General features: G+C 49.4%; 1 protein-coding gene across 2 annotated transcripts; it reads right to left on the reverse strand.

The window, feature by feature from the left end:
- Positions 1-477: 477 nt before the first annotated feature.
- Positions 478-15,199, reverse strand: PRRC1 (proline rich coiled-coil 1). 2 transcript variants are annotated; one of them, XM_061570781.1, is made up of 10 exons: positions 15,128-15,197; positions 11,328-11,412; positions 10,790-10,969; positions 9,984-10,181; positions 9,026-9,216; positions 6,181-6,283; positions 5,591-5,754; positions 3,339-3,442; positions 1,961-2,063; positions 478-1,753 (listed from the first exon to the last, which is right to left on the reverse strand). In XM_061570781.1, the coding sequence occupies exons 2-10, from the start codon at positions 11,404-11,406 to the stop codon at positions 1,544-1,546; spliced, it is 1,332 nt and encodes a 443-aa protein (XP_061426765.1). In that variant the 5' UTR covers positions 11,407-11,412; positions 15,128-15,197; the 3' UTR covers positions 478-1,543. The 2 variants fall into 2 exon arrangements, with proteins under 2 accessions (XP_061426765.1, XP_061426766.1); XM_061570782.1 differs by lacking the exon at positions 10,790-10,969 and having other exon boundaries at positions 15,128-15,199.
- Between the last annotated feature and the right edge of the window lie 2,104 nt (positions 15,200-17,303).

Genomic DNA, 17,303 nt, shown 5'->3' on the forward strand with positions numbered 1-17,303 from the left:
ATTGTGCACTGCCCGTTAACCTCGTGCCCTCTAAACGGAGATGGTTTGAACATTAAAATGCATTTTGGGTGTAATGCATTCACAAAAAAAAGAGACGAAAATTCAACTGCGTGTCAGCCTGTTCAGGAGTAATTTTCTTGACCGTACCATACGCAAACGAAGAGTTGCATTTCTCTAAACATCGCTTAAAAAACAAATACTCCTCGGGGAAGTAGTTTATTATTGAAAACAATGTTTTGGCACCAAGTCTAAATTGAATCACTTTGTTTCTTGTGAATGTTTGCAGGCGATAGCGAGCATAAGTGTGTATATAATCAATGAAACAAAAACGTTAAAATGAAGAAAATTCCGAGAGACCGTGCGCCCTGGTTTCAGGGTCTCCGTGCGTGCGACGGGGAAAGAAACCAAGCCCGGCAAAGCTGTGCGGCACAACCGGCAACAACTGACGCGGTAAAAAAATTACACGGCACTTCAATGTGCAGCTCTATCAAAATATTTATTAAAAGCTAAATACAGCCTTTTCCATACTGGCGTTTCTTATGTACGCATTTACTTTGTTTTACTATTTCTGATAAGACTACGCGGTCTTGGCGTATAGAAAATCAATGCCCGCCGGTCTGCGACGATGCAAAGACGCTGGGGTCTTTGCGCTCGCTGGCGAAACCGCCCAGCGTAGGCGATGAATCTCCGCTACCCAGGCTAATAACAGTTGCTATGAATGTGCTCGCGTTGACTGTCAGAGTATTAAGGCTAAACACAGGTGTCCCCTTCTCCCTTCTCTTACAGCTCAACTTCAAAAATAATTCTACCACCGGTGGTTGAACAGCAAAAGCGCACCCTGCGGGAAATAAGATGCACACCCATTTATTGTCTCTTCCCAAAATGAAGAAAGAATGGAAAGCAGAGTCATGGCCTGGTAAATACGACCTCTAGCGATGTACATATGAAACACGGGTTGGCATTCTCGAAAGAAATTCCGCCATGAACGTGGAATGTTAATGACTAGTTGTGTGTTTTGGTAAAGGCTTTTTTATCACAACGGCCGACAATTTCCAACCGTCAGCATCGTCTCCACGATTTTTGTTGTCAAAAAACGTAAAAACCGGAGTCGGTTGACCGGCCTGCCAGGAACCCACGATGGTACGGACAGCACGCTCATGTTCCAACGAGTGCCTTCTCGAGCCCCCCCCCCCCCTACTCCATCTCCGCTGCACCGCCGCAGCAGCAGCAGCAGCAAGCACGACAACACAGTGCCGTCGTGGCTACTGAAGCGAGAACGTCGGTGTCGCGCCTCGGCAGAGGACGGCCACGTGCAGCAGGACAGAGAGATAAGAAGGGGATATAAACAACTGCACAGATGCCGGACGCGTCGCAACCAACGCGGGGAAATAGTTACACGCGCTCGATCGTGCGCCACGACCGATCGCCGTTGCAGACGCGAAGTCGGGTGCCGCGAGCGAGCGGAGGCTGGGAGTCGGAACGCGCGGAATGGGGACACGCGGAGTGGAGATGCACGGCGCGACGCGCGGCGAGGGCGCGGCCATCACGCCATCTTGGACGGCAGACGGTGCTTGTAGAGGCCGGCGAGGGCCTTGGCGGCACTGTAGATCATGAGGCGACGCGACACTCCCGTGAGCGCCAGGTGCCAGTCGCTGCGGGACACGTGCGGCATGCTCCTCTCCAGCACCTCGCCCACCGTCACCGCCAGGCCCGACCAGCGCAGGTCATACGTGGCAGAGTTCTGCGCCTGTGCCTGGTCGGGTTGGGAAAGCGGAGGAGAGCTGATGTGCAGGCAACAGCACGGCAAGTACGTTCCACTAAAAAAACACTCACGAAGAAGGCAATGGCCAAGCAATGAGTCTTGTCACCCGACGAGGCTTTACCGGACACACTAGTGACGTCCTTATTTTTGTTCACGTTTGAGAGAAGCCTGGCCAAGTGATGTGGCTGATTGACTCACCTGCTGCACGGCTTCGAGAGGCACGGGTGTGGCCTGAGTGAAGGCCTCCAGGGTTATCCCGTTCGCCGGGTCCTCCAGGAGCAGACAGCCGATGTCAAACCACCTAAGCGGGGCGTGCGACACAACCACACGATCAACCGCCGCGGCGACACCATCGCACAGACAGCCTCTGCACCGTCCGCAACGATCAAAGGCAAAGAGCATGGCACACAAGGGGGTGGATGGCCAGCACCATGCCGGGCAGTCTTTGTCTTCTTTGTGGCGATGTCTTACACCAGGTACTGGCACTACGTGTCAACCTAAGGCAGGCCCAGCTCAGATAATCGTCACCGGCGTTGACCGTAAGCGGGGAATCGAACTCGGGTCGCCGGGGTCGTCGCGCAGTTCGCTAACCGATGCGCCGCCCGCTCCCCACAATCATCTCACTCGCAATCGCACACAGGGGGCAATCACGGCCACTTTTCACAAGCGCGGCGACGCAATGACGAACGTGACAGATTGCGAGTCACTTACGACGCCACGTAATTATTATAATTACAAAAACACGTCCTCAATTACCATTAGTTTGGAGAATTCACAACGGGTCATTACGCTCGTGACTCACACCAGCCATGCATTCTAATTCATATTCCGCCACGTGTTCCCCTCCCCGACAGTCCACCACCACCCCCCCCCCCCTCTCCGCATCCTCTCCATGCTGCCACACCAAAGACAAAAGCAAGGGCAAGTTAGCGTGTAGCACCGAAGAAGGCCGACACGGCACACAAGGGGGTGGGGGGTGGCCAGCACCATGCCCGACCACCTTTGTTTCCCCAGTGGCAATGTTTACACGCTGCACCAGGTACTAATTTGAGGCCGAGTCGACCTTGGGGAGGCCCAAGACCGATTCAGATATTCGTTGAGGGGCGCCAAGGTGGCAAGATGTTATTTGCCTCGCCTGATGTGCAGGAGGTCGTGGGTTCGATCCCAACCCTGACGCCTGCTGCTGTGTATTTGGAGTTTGCATGTTCTCTCCCGTGGTCGCGTGGATGTTTCTCCGGGTCCTCTGGTTTTTACCTCCACATTTATAAACATGCGTTTAAGAGTATTTGGCTACAATAAATTACCACGTGATAAGCCACTTCGTTGAGCAATCATTTGTAGCCAGGTCGCTTATGAAGAAGAGCTGTATAAGCTCAGTGGGACTTACCTGGTAAAATAAGAAATAAAAATATAACTCTGGTCGCCGGGTTCGCATTTGCAGCACGCCAACCGCTACACTACCGCTACCCACAACCACCACCACCACCAGACTCCCCTCCTCCACGGCCACCCTCTCCACGTACTACTAGCCGCATCCCTCCCCTGCCCTGTGCCCCTGCCTCCCCCGGGGCCTTACTTGTCAGGCAGAAGCTCTGCGATGAAGTTCTCCACAGACACAGCCACCTGCTTCTCGGCAATGACCCCTGACCTGCGGAGGCCGGCTATCCTCTCCTGGGCTCCCTACAGGACGCACGGGAATGTACACGCGCGGGCACACGCGAACGCACACGCCCGCAAGCATGGGTCGTGCACACACGTAAGCAGTGACACGGGCACGAGTATTAATGCACACACGTTCACGCGCACACAAATTGTGACGCATGCGCACATGCACCTTGCCACCCACCCAGGTAAACACCCCTACAAAGATAAAGATTCCCCATATAATCTTTAGCAGACTGTTACTGTTAGGGCAAATGCTGTTCATGAGCACTTACTGTAGTGGTTCATATGGTAGCATGCTCACCGCTAAAATACCGCTCCGCGCAACCGTACAAACACCCATACAAACGCAAGGTCACACACACATACGTACAAACACACACGCTTACCATACACTGGCGTATGTGGAGATTTACGCACACATGCGTGCATGCATGCTCACAAACACAACAAACGCAGGCCCACACAGCCAACGCACAGAGTAGCCGGGTCAAGCGGCTGCTGGTCTGGCCAGCGCTGGCATTGACCGGCCACTCATTTCCAGCCGAGCCAACCTCAGGGGTCCCACGCCCGTTCCAAGTGCCGATTGCCGATGATGAGAAATATCAAGGCAAGAGCACCTGCGTGACTGCGACGGGAGCGCGGCCCGCTAACCCACTCGCCGCGGGGGTCGCGCTTCCATCGGCCCATTAAGAGCCATCAGAGCCATCCGCGCTGACAGTGCTAGATGCGCCAAGCGGTTAAGTGCCTCTGGGCCCTCCGCTGCGGAGATTTACGGATTCCGCGGGGATCCATTACTCCGCTGCTCCTCGTGTAATGATGGCGGTTTCGCGCCGGCGATTTACTCTCCCGCCAACAGTCCGACTCACGGCCGTCACTCTCCCCGGTGGCCCGGCCCTCGAGTCCCCACCCCTTCCAGGGGATGGGGTCGCTCTCCCGCTCTCCCGCTCCCCCGCTCCCCCGCTCACCTTTAGAGCCTGGCTAGCCAATTATTTAAGTGCTATGAATAAGTTCCGTTTCCCAAAACCTCGCCGATTATATATATTTTTTATTTTAAGGCTGCAGTGTTGTTGACGAGTGCGTTGAATATTAATTGATAGTCGTGCTCGTGCACTCTTACCAACGCATCAGCATCGCCGATTAATTATAATTATCAGTTCGATAATTCAATTTAATCAGATAACTCGATAATGTTGCCGCGTAGGTTTTTCGAGGTTCACCAGTACAGGTCTCCGATGTGCTCTCGGGTTCGAGCACATGTTGGGAGCTGCAGTTCCTCAAGAAACCCCCGAGCATATGCAGAGAAATGTCGGACAACGTTCCCATCAACGTGCGATAAAACCCGAAAACACGTCGGCGAGCAACATGATAAAAAAAAGTCTCGCCTCTATTTCCACGTGTGCCGCCGGCCAGGAGGCGATGGGCGAGCTTTGGTGACTTCATTGCCATAATTAGCCACGTTACCGTGGCTGCCAGGGGGGGTTTCCTATCTTTGGGAGGTAGGATGTTAGGGGCCCAATGAATCGACCAACTTATGGAGGCTGCCACCATGCTACGGTTTGGCACACTGAATTTGCAATCTTAAGGCAGCAGCTGAAACAATGGGGTTTTATGAAAATCATGGTATCTGCAGCAGCCTCCGTGTACCACGTCCCATGGCCTTGGGGACCACAGGATGAGAACCACTACTCTCGAGGGGCTCTCTAGAGCTCCCTCGAGTGGAGGTCCTTCTGCCAGCAGTGGTGTGGGCAAAGCAATTGCAGTCATCCACCTCTACCATTACCTTGCAATCGACTTAACCCTTTCCCATTTTGAGACTGCAAGTTGCAGGGTGGGTGTCCTGTTCACCCCTGAATCTCGGAATGCGCAAGCGGTTCAGCATTAATTGTATTTAGAGAGGCAAAGTGTCGTTCTTAAAGACATTGTACTCACCGCAGAGAACCGTAGCGACATGACCGCCGCACTCTATGACAGCTAGCCCCAAACTGTGCCACGCACCCTCCTACGCATGGCCTTGTGGGAGCCTCGGTACCGATAAAGTAATTTTTTTTTCGGTTCCGTACACGTACATCATAGGAATGGAATCGGAAGACAAACTGATGATGTACCCGTACGTCAATCATAATGGGAAAGGGCTAATTGACCGTTCGCCCCAACTGCACTCGCCTTCATGCCGGCGGCGTAGCCCACGGGCTGCGGCGCGATGTGGGAGCTTGCCGCCTCCCCTGTGACGGTGGCGAAGCCGAACACCTCCTGGAAGGCGTCTCGCACGGCCGCCACCTTCACCTCCTTGTCCGAGGTGACCACCAGCTCCACGTCGCCTCCAGACTCTTGACGGGTGGAGGGAGTGGGGGAGGGTCACGCAGGGTCAGCTTTGTCGAGGGTGTGGCGGTTGTGGTGCTGGGGGCGTAGGTTAAGGAGGTGGTTGTGGTGGTAGTTCGACTTGGCCTCAAATGAGAACCTTGTGCGGTGTGTAAACGTCGCCACTCGGGAGGCAAAGGTGGCCAGGCGTGGTACTGGTCACCCAGCCCATCATGTGCTGTGCAGGCCTTAATATGTGCTCACTAACAGCACTTGCCCAAAAAGTATCTCAAGGCTATATGGGGGATCTTTGTCTTTGTGGTGGAAATGGTGGTGACGGTGGTCATCGTGGTGTTAAAGGCGGTGGTATAACGGTGGTCATCATAGAGGCGGTGTGGCAGCGTTTGATAATGGCGGTGGCGGTGGTGGTGGTTGCAGCCCCTTGCCAGACGTACTCATGAAGGGAGCCATGCCCGGGTCGAGTGTTGTTATCATGGACTCCACAGAGTGCTTGGTCTTGTCCAGCACAGTCTTCACCACGGGGTTGCCAACCACCCCCTGTCATGCAGACAAACTCCTTAATTCCGTGACACACAACACGACTTGGACATCCGTGAAACCCTAAAGGACATCTTGGAAGAAGAGCTTCATAGCTCATCGAATTCCTCCATTCTAAACAAAGATTCTGATGCTAAAAATAAAGATGTTTACGGGAATAGTTGCTGCAAGATTATTCATTGTAACATACCTGTTAACCCCTTATCAGTGCCGACCCTATTTATAAGACCAATTCAGACCTTATTGGTCCCTCCCTGCCCTTGTAAATCTCAACGTTCATCCTACAAAGTCCCATCACAAGGGAGAAACACAAACAAACGTATTGAAACAGCTGTATACCATATGGACCTGAAAACTCAATTTACCTGTACAATAATACGGGTAAACCATATGGTTTTGACAGGTAGTATGTTATAAAAAATATGAGTTGCCTGAAATAGAAAAACCCTGATCACGAGCTCTCTCTCGCAGGCGAATGTAACATGACTGCCCGAGGCTGTATGCTCTGTAGACCAATCATTGGTGATCAAATGCACTTATCAACAATCGCTGTTAGCATTGGCTCGACAAAACTCCATCGCTCAGTGATATGGTAGCGCATTCGCCGCTTGTTGCAGACAATTAGAATCCAGTGGCCGACATGAGTATTAGTAGCAGTTTTAATGACTAAACTATTGATATTTTGCTAGGTAAGGCCCACCGAGCTTTACAGCTCTTTTTCAGAAGTGACCCAGCCACAAATGATAGGTTAACGAAGTGGCTTATCACGTGGAAAATTACAACAGCCAAATACTCTGAACACATCTTGATTCTAAATTTGGAGGGAAAAAACTGGAGGACCCGGAGAAAAATCCACGCGACCAAGGGGAGAACGCGAAAACTCCAAATATACAGGCGTCAGGATCGAACCCACGACCTCCTGTACACCAGGCGAGGTAGTTAACATCTGGCTACCAGAGTCACGGTGTCGAGATGAGTGTATTACAGTGGGTGCATTCACAATAATAATGCGACGAACCGTCTGCTTCGCTCACAATGGACGTTAAACATCGCACGAGCAGGCCACTGCGTGCAGGCGACACGGTCCACATTTCCCAATTTCGAAAAAATTCTACTGCAAATTACTCAATTGGGATTGCGCACAGAATTCATGGCCTCCCAACTGGCAGATCAATGCCCCACTCTTGCAAATTACTTATCGTGGTATCTCACATGGTTAAGTAAAACAAACTCAACGTACCCACCAGGTCACCACAGTTGTGAACAGAGAACATGCTGTTGGTGGCCAACAGCCTTAACATTTTCCAAGAATTTCGATTTAAAGCTTTCGTGACTGCAGGGATTCATCTTCTTGGTTCTTTCGGTATAGTCACGTAGAAGGGAAATAATAAAATAATAAAAATAAAACATAATAAAATACAATTCTCACGACGTATCGGCCACAACACAAGCAGCCGTCCTCAGGTGAAGAACAGGTCTGTCTGAAAGACAGCGTCTGAATGACAGACCTGTTCTTCACCTGAGGACGGCTGCTTGCGTTGTGGCCGATACGTCGTGAGAATTGTATTTTATTAGGTTGTATTTTTATTATTTTATTATTTCCCTTCTACGTGACTTTACCAAAAGAACCAAGAAGATTTTCCAAGAAGCCGCAAGGCCGGCGAGGCTGGGTTAGCTTGGGCTGGTGTGCGTTGGGTTGAGACGAAACTGACGGAAACCTTCATACTCACCCCTCCCCCCCAAGGAAAACCGGCAGTTTCTGCTCAATGTTTTGCACCTGTGAGCGAGGTTTGAGCCGACACAAAATTGTGAATGAGTGGAGGTGTGGGGTGAGGTGCTGGGGGAGGAGGGGGACGTGACTCACTCGAGTGTAACATCTGGGTCTCCTCCTCCAAGAAAAACCTCCATTTGTGGGCGGGTACAGCGTTTACAGCCGGAACACACACGGGTTCGGGAGAACCCGGCGCAGTAACCAGACTCTGTGCACCTCAAGTCTTTCCCGCCTCATGGTGGGAATTTATTTAACATTCCAGAGGTGTGTTTTCTTTTCTTTCACAAAGCCGAGTCACGGCTAGTTTTCAACGCCAGTCAGTGCAGCCGACCGCCCTGCTTTGCCAGAGCTCCATGCACGAGACAAAATTGCGCTAACCCATTAATTTTGTGTTCTCCCCCCCGCCCCCCGCCCCCAACTCCCCAAGTGGTGGCACCATCGAATGATCGCGTTATAATTCACGCTGCAGCACACGGCCCGGCACATCGCGTGCGTGCGAACATCTGGCCAAATCCCCGCAATGCAACTCCAAGCCCATAATTTACGCTGTTAAAATTCATTGTGCCATGCTGAAGGCAGGTGCTAGGAGGGCGAGGAGGGGGGTGGGCGGAAAAGCAGAGATCTTAATTGTTTGCGAATCAGCTGACCCGTAAACATACACCTACGGCCACATTGCCAAACAGATTTTTCTAATCAAAATAATATGCTCGTGAAATTTGCCTTTTAAACTGTTGCTTAACGTGTGCCATCAGGGCAATTTGAATTTGTATTGCACACTTAACAACATTTAAGTTGTATTTTTGTCCTAATTGTGTCTTCTTTATGCATAGAAAATAATTTAATTCGCATGCGTCTATCTGGACAGACAGACGGCGGCGAGCGGCACTGCCTGGCGTTCGGAAGGCCCCTCCGCGCCCTCCTCTTTCCCAGCGCCGCCGTACCCGCAGCATGGCCCACAAGAGGAGGTCTACCTTGAAGAAGCCCCAGATGCCGCCCCCCTGCGCCGCATGCTCGTGGTGCCCGTGCTGGCACTGGTGGTGATCGTGGTGGTGATGCTGGTGGTCGTCGGGCTCCTCGGGGAAGGTGATAGAGGAGCCGTGCTGATGCTGCCCAGCCTGGGGCGGCGGCGGTGCCATTGCAATGGGCCCTGCCATCATGGGCGCTGAGCGAGCGGTCATGCGAGAGGGGAACGTCAAGTCGATTGTGACGATGCAGGCAAGTAAATATTGAATCGATTCGTAACAGCAATACATCCCTCCAGGTGTGCTTAACTGTGGCTATGAAAGACTTGGGCGTTTACATGGAATCTCAGGAATAAAGTTGTGATTCCCCAAATTGTGAAAATTCATTGTAGTCTCGATTTGGCTTGGGCATTTTCGAAAATCATATGGTTCCTAAACGAGCCTTAGATTTGCCTCTGGCAGGTGTGACAACCCACGGATCTTAAAACAACATCTTTGGAATAATGCGGCAACTTCAATTCAAATGTGACAATCTGAGGTCACACACATCTACGAGACAAGCTTGGAAAAGTCATGTATAAGCACGTGTTACGTAAAGTTTTCCAGCATTCATCAAGTTTTGGAAGTATTAGCAGTACAGAAGCCAATGGGTCGGTGTCAGGGTCCGTTTAGTGCCGGTTCATGTCTCAAACTTTTGGGCAACCCTTTGATCAATTTGGTCGATTTTCAAGAGTACAAATCCCTAACAGCAACACAATTTTATACCAGGTTCTTTCATACTGTTATCACCTTCACGAGAGTTAGAGTAGCTCGATACTGTGGACGGACAGAGCTAATAATCAACACTCTCAACCATAGTTGGAGAGTGTTAATTCGGGGTTGAGTCTTCCTTTTAAGACGACATTAATCGTCGCTATTCATGCATTCGCGCGTTACCGCATGTTCACCAGCTGCCCCGGGCACCCACCGACGCTGGGCGCAGAGACGGTGGAGAGGTACGGAGACTGCGGCGCCCGGCCGCCGTGGCCCCGTGTCACGTCGTAACCGCTGCCCCCCATGTAGCCACCGCTCGGCGGGAGAGACGGCCCCATCGGCCCCATCGATGTCACCGAGCCCTCCGATGTCACGGCCGCAACAGCGGTGAACTCTGACATGTGGGGAGGCCCTGCGCACCCACATCACAAACACACCAACATCCCCATATAGTTTTACAGACAGTAGTGACAGATGCAAGTGCCGTTAGTGTAAGTGAGGCCAGCATGCACAACGGCATAGCATGGTTGGCATGAGCCCTGGTGCATGGAATGTAGCCCGGAGCCTGAACCCCTCCAGCCCTGTAAGCCCATTGCTACACCACTGGCTGCCCAGAACTGCAATGTCCGGTAGAGTCGCCTCTCCATCGGCCTGGAATGCTCAGCCAGATGACCTTCAATCCATACATACCTCACGAGACTTTCAAAAATTGTTTTTAAAACATCTTTGTGTCAGGTAGCCTTTGGGAATTGGACTGAAAGTCACCAGTGCCCCTACACTTGAGCGTCGCCACAGGCCTCGGTCTGGCGATACTGTCTCTGAAACATGGCGCTGGATAGTAAACGTGCTTATTATTAGTGCATGAAGTGAATTGTGGGATCAGCACAAACACACATGGTGATGGGTACCAAGTCATGGGTTCCTGGTAAATGGAATGGTGGGCAGCAGGTGATGGATATGAGGAACACCGGGCGAAGGTAGAGAGTATAATGGGTACCCGGTGATTGGTACGACAGGTACCTGGTGGCGAGTAAATTGCCAGGCCCGGGCTACTGTAGAGACCCTCGGGAGCTGGTGGAACTCCGGGGGAGATGCTGGATATCCCCAAAACTCCAGACATGGGGGGCGGCGGGAAGGGCGTGCTCGACATCATGGACGATGGTCCAGGCACGGGAACCAGCATCGGTGACATGGTCCCTGCTGCATGCGCCATGCTCGCACATACGCGACACGACACTGGCGTTTAGTCATGCGGCTAACCTCTGCATGTATGTTGAACTTCTTTCGCACCATACATAGCCAACCGTGCGAATTGGAGGTGCGGTTGGATTGTACGGGAGTGAGCTGTACGCTTGTTAGCTGTTGGGGTGCACACCAGTGGCCATATTGGAATGCTACTGTGCTGGTAGGTTACACACAAAGGTGTACAGTTGTATATTAGTGAACGGATGTGTTGTATGTTAATGAGATGTTGGGTTGAATGACAGTGAAGAGGTGAGAGTGAGGGGTTGAGAGTGGTGGCTAAGTTGGGTGGGCAGTTGCCCAGGGGTTTTCAGACCGAGCGAGATGGACGGGAGACTCCCAGCCGACGGTGGCGATGCAGGTGGGGTCGTCTCAATTCCGCTCTCTTCCATCATCCTCTCCTGCACATGCACGTCATCACAACCATCATCATTATCAGCATCACAACTACCATCATCATCATCACAGCCATGATTATCATCATCACAACTACCATCTTCATCACAGCTATGTTTATCTTCACATCCATTATTGCCCTCTTCACATCCACCGTCGTCATTGTCACACTGTCGCAACAACCACCACCATCAAAATAAATTAGAACAGAACAAGAACATTATGAAATGGTGTCAGCCACAAAACAGTCAAGTTTAAATGCATCATCATATATTAATAATGCATTTACGGAGTTTACAAATGTACAAGATTCAAATCTTACTAAATAGGCCTACTCAATTTGATTAAAAAAAAAGTTTTTTACATTCAGTGGAACTAGAATTTGCTCTTGATGTGACCCATGTCTCCACACGTTTATTTAATTTCCTGATTAACTAAAGAATACAGCCACAACAATAACATAACAAATGTTGGTCAATGAGAACTAGAATGGAATTCCTATCTTATTTCATATTTATAAAGCGCCTTAATTCAAGGCGCTTAACATAGTTTAAACAGCGGTAACACAAATAGAGCGATGCAGATGGCATGGGTCATGCAAGGGCCAAGGAATGAGCGACCGTAACGGAGGGCACATGGGGGTCACGGAAGGGCTATAGGGGAGGGATGGGAAGGAGTGGAGGGGTGAGGGGAGGGAAGAGGAAGGGAATGGGCAATGGACAAGAGGTAAGCTTTGAGAGAGGACCTAAAGGAGGTCAAGGAGGGGCAGTGCTCAACAATGTACAGGGGAAGTTGATTCCAGTGGAGGGGTGCAAGGAGGGAGAAGGATCGAACACTGATTTGTCACAGGGAGGAGGAGGGCCAGACGCTTTCATTAATAATTTTGCGTGGAAAAGCTTGAAAACATTATTACAGAACTAAAACTAAAAAGTGGTGCAAACGCAAGTCTTTAGTTAGGACTCCCTCCTAATTATTTGCATGAAGAATCTTTACACGTGGCAGTCAGTCCCTGAGCCAAATTCCTGAGCCCTTGTCGATAACTGGAGGTAGGGATTAGGCTGCCTGCAAATTCGAATTGGGGGGTGGGGGTGGATTCGTCTCATCAGCTCTTCCGGAATTAACCATCTGGGTACCACATTCTGGGAAACCAATAGTTGTTGTTCAAGTATGGATACAAAATTTCCCCTTGCCACCAGGAGCTGGATTTAGGTCTCCTTACCCCTGATACACCAGGACATTACATCCTACGCCTCCCACCTGACAGCACTTAATTATATTGATAGATAAATAAAATCCCATTTTTATAATGAAAAATATGTAAAAGTGTTGGGCCCTGGGCAAAGCTCCCATTTGTGACACCCTAAAACTTGACTCTGCCCACCACAGCAATGCAGAATTTCCACCGTGGGCTCAGTGCTGGCACGAACACGAGTATTTGGCTTCTTAAGAGTTATTTCCATGAAGGACTTTCATACACATGTGGCAGTCAGTCCAGCCTGCACATCCGCCAACTTTAAGCTATGTTTGCAGTGGGTTTTGTAATGCGGTTGTCACAAGCTCTGACGCAGCTGTTATTCTTTAAGAAGCCAAGTTTAAATAAGGAGCTGCGAGCTATGGCTCTTTATGGAAAACAAAGTGGTCTGCAGTATCAGTAAAGCAATACAAAGAATATATATACAACCCTCTTTAAATCCACTGCTGGATGAAGGCCTCCTCACATTGTGCCAGTCATGAGAATTATTTAATAATACTTCACCTCGTTGGTCTATGCAGGTTGGTTAAGTGGGGGGGGGCGGAGGCCTAACACCAGTTCGGATATCAGACGCCACTAATGGTAGCCATAGCCTAGAATCAAACTCAGGTCTACAGTCATAACCCAGTGGGATGACCACCGCGCCAATGCTCCACACCTTCAATCAAGAAGCAATTCAAAAGGCAAATGGCTCTTTTAGTACAGGTATGCACGAAGGCTGCGTGGCTCATGCCATCTGATGAGTTTGAACATTCGTCAATGACACAAATATACTTTAAAACCACAGTCACGTGCTGCATTATAGCCCTCTAGCTATGCCAAATCATTGTATTCACTCAGAGGGGGCATTGTTACTCGTGTCATAATAAGTCACTTTACTTAAAATGTTAAGTTTAGTTTTCTCATTATTGAAGCTTCAAACTCTCATCGGACAGCCTGAGAAACGGAGCCTAGGTGTGCAGATAGAAAGCCTATATATTTTTTGGGTTACGTGGTCTGTTAAAAGCCTCATCCCCAGAGTCTTGTAAGGTCAAACCAAAAGTAGTTCGACTCGAGATCAATTCCCAATTACTGCTGCCTATTGGAGTAGAAGTTAAAAGTTTCAGAAAACATGAGCATGTATTAGAACACATTTTGAAAAATTATCCACACACTAAAACAAAACCTTACACTATTTAGTTAAGTTTGTTAAAGCTTCCGTGTTAAAAGGGGCAACGATTTCCAAAGTGCTCTTATTTGGTTAACTCATAAGCAGTCCCAAACGAAAAAGGAACAATATCACCTAGGTAAATAAAGGAAATCAATCTCACCCTTTAAACAAAGCCCTAAACCCCTCAGTTGGTTAAACAAGGCCCTCCAATTGCGTTCAGACTCACCTGCTGAAGTAAATCATAATTTCACCTGGTAAAGTCACCGATATCACCTGATTAAATCAAAGTAACCCCTCACATGTATAAGATTACGTTTTTTTCATCCGATTTAATTTAAGCCATCAATCTCAGCTGGAAAAACCAAAAGACCGACTTGTTTACTGACAAAATAAAACTGGGTTACGGACAAAATTACCTGCCCAATGTCGTCAATATCACTTCATGAACCAAAGCCATCATAACCCTCGCCTAATTGTTAAAAGACATCTATTTCAGCTGGATAAATAAAGCCATCAATAACCCATGCTTGATTAAAAGGCAACCGAGACCCGCATTAAAAAAAGTGTGTTTCTGGTCAAACAACGCAAATCCAAACCGAAAGCCACCAGATCTCATTTTTCGATTCAAAGCTTTCGTGACGGCAGGGATTCATCTTCTTGGTTCTTTCGGTAAAGTCACGTAGAAGGGAAGTAATAAAATAATAAAAATAAAACATAATTATTTTATTTCCACCAGATCTCCTCCCATAAACTTGCACACAATCACACCTTGCACGAACAACGCCACCAATCTCTCCACGGTTCAATTTAAATCGTAAAATAGTTTAAGCAGCACCTGGTCAAATCAACTAATCACAGTCCAAGGTGAAGTCAGCGGCCCCGCGTAACGACGCCACGAACCCGGCTGGGCACTTCAGAGCACCTCTGAAGGCCAACACGGCACACGAGGGGGGGGGGGTGGCCAACACCACGCCCGGCCGCCTTTGTCTCCCCAGCGACGACGTTTACCACACACCCCACCGGGTACTGTACTCATTCGAGGCCGACCCGACCTAGGGGAGGCGCAGCACCACGCATCGCTTGAGCGACTTTCTAGCGAGTGGCTTGGCCTTGCCTGGCAATGGCCCCCCGTGCCATAGTCCCACTCGCGCCTGTTGCAGCCACCGAGCCCCCCTCGAACTACAACACAACAGCCCCCCCCCCTCCTCCCCCCCCCGCTGGGAAGGGCACAGGGGAGGCTCGCGTGCCCCCCACAGCTTTGTCTCGATACTAAACAATTCGTTATCGATAACTAATCACCCCGCGCCTCTCAATGTACCTTCGCTCGGCCGATGTTGACGCCGTGACGCGTGGAGGTGAGGGGGGGGGCTCTGTGCTTAGCGGGGGGGACGTGACGTCATCGGCGGTGGTGACGTCACGCGTGCCACGTTGTCCAAATGGTGACGTCACCCCGGAGCCACGTCGGAGACAGGCAGAGTGGCGCAAGACCACAGCTTCGGTGTTGACGTGAGGTTGAAAATGCTTTCTGGTAGAGTAGAAACACAAGCCTTTAGAATGAGGATATTTAATAATTACTCCTGGAGGAATCGATGACCTATTTTACACGATTTTATTTAGTTCTAGCTGATGACGACTGCTTGTGTTGCAATCGAGACGTCGTATTCTATTATTTAATTTATTTTATTTCTACGTGACTGTACCGAAATAACCAAAGAGTATTTTACAAGAAAGATAAACAAATCACCCAAACACATGCAAATTAAACTAAAGCATCCCCATCCTACCAGACCAAGCCCACTGAGGGTATTAACTTATATTTCAGAAGCGACCTGGCGACAAATGATAACAACTCTGGCACCTCCCCCTCTCAACCAGTCTACATAGCAAAGGCTCAGTCCTTTGTTATGTAGACTAGCCGTAGCTTCAGCAGCACCAACCTTATCATAATAATAAAAAAAATTAACCCGTAAAAACAAAGTTTTTCACTATAAATCCTTTATATGCGTGGCGGCTAGAGTCCTCTCGTCCTCTGGCTTGAGATGGCTGCCACCTATGGGTCAGATGATTGTCTGCCAGTATTAAGCAATTGGTAATTAAATATTTAATTTGTTTTCCCTAAACAGTGTAAAATTTTGGAAAAAAACTTTCACGAACATTGTCTCGCACAACGAGTCTGTGTGCAAAATGTCAGCTCGATTGGATCACGGGAAGTGGGTTAAAAAACGACCGAAAGATTTGCACGGTCGTAAGCAAGCAAGCACGCAAGCAAGCAAGCGAACTTAATATAAAGGATTTAAAAAAACTCCTATCCAGGGGCCTACTCTGGCTCCTCCCCCATCAACAAGGTCAGGTCTCTTGGAATTTCTCATTTACTTGATACAGCAAGTGTGCTGTGACGGTTCCACCTGAAGACGGAAGCTTGTGTTGCCTCCGAAACGTCGTGATTTTTATTTTACTTTCATTAAACTTTTTTATTTTTTTATTTTTTACCTACGTGACTTTACCGAAAAAACCTAAGAGTATGAATCCTTGCAGTCACGAAAGCTTCAAATCTAGAATTGAGACAAATGATAGCCCAACAAAGTGCGTTATCATTTTGATATGTATAGCATGACGGCTTGCATGAAAGTAATGTCTGATGTTTGATTTTAATTTTGCAAGCAACTTTTTACCCCTGGGGCCGTCCATAAATGACGTCACGCGATTTTGGACGATTTTTGACCCCCCCCCCCTCTCGTCACACGGCGTCACAAAAAGTCAGACCCCCCCTCAAATATGACGTCACAAAACTCTGCCCCCCCCCCCCAAAAAAGTGCTTCAAATCGCTTTAAACTATTGTCATTGTAGTGCGTTTTTAATGTGCCGCTGCACTCTGATGTTGTGGGAGAAAACATTTATCAAAACATCTATTTCATTAAGTGGAACGTGCTGTCTATATTTATTTAAAGTTGCGCATTTTTACGTGACGTCACATTCCCCCCCCCCCCCTCGTCACACATCGTCACAAATGTCTGACCCCCCCTAGGTGCGTGACGTCATTTATGGACGGCCCCCGTGGCACACCACGAGGAGTTAGAGTGAAGGATATACATTATGCGAAAATAAAAAGGGAAACGGTAGGTAGCATGGGGAATTAGAGGAAAATGATGGACAGGGAACGTAAACACGGGAGCAATGGGTCAGGAAAGATGATAGGGAGGAGAAAGAGGCTGCATTAGGGCCTGGATGCTGCCGCACTGAGAAACGTTGGCGAAACGTTAACCACCTCGCCTGGTGTACAGGAGGTTGTGGGTTCGATCTCGATCCTAACGCCTGTATATTTGGAGTTTGCATTTTCTCTCCGTGGTCTCCTGGATTTTTCTTCGGGTCCTCCGGTTTTTCCCTCCACAATTAAAAGCACGCGTCTCGAGTTTTTGCCTGCTATAAATGTCCACGTGATAAGCCACTGGGCTATCACTTGTGGCCAGGTCGCTTCTGAAAAAAAGCTATACAAC

The sequence above is a fragment of the Lethenteron reissneri genome, chromosome 46 (assembly GCF_015708825.2).
Source record: "Lethenteron reissneri isolate LAM-NWPU_2019-01 chromosome 46, ASM1570882v1, whole genome shotgun sequence".
NCBI classification, from domain to species: Eukaryota; Metazoa; Chordata; class Hyperoartia; order Petromyzontiformes; family Petromyzontidae; genus Lethenteron; species Lethenteron reissneri.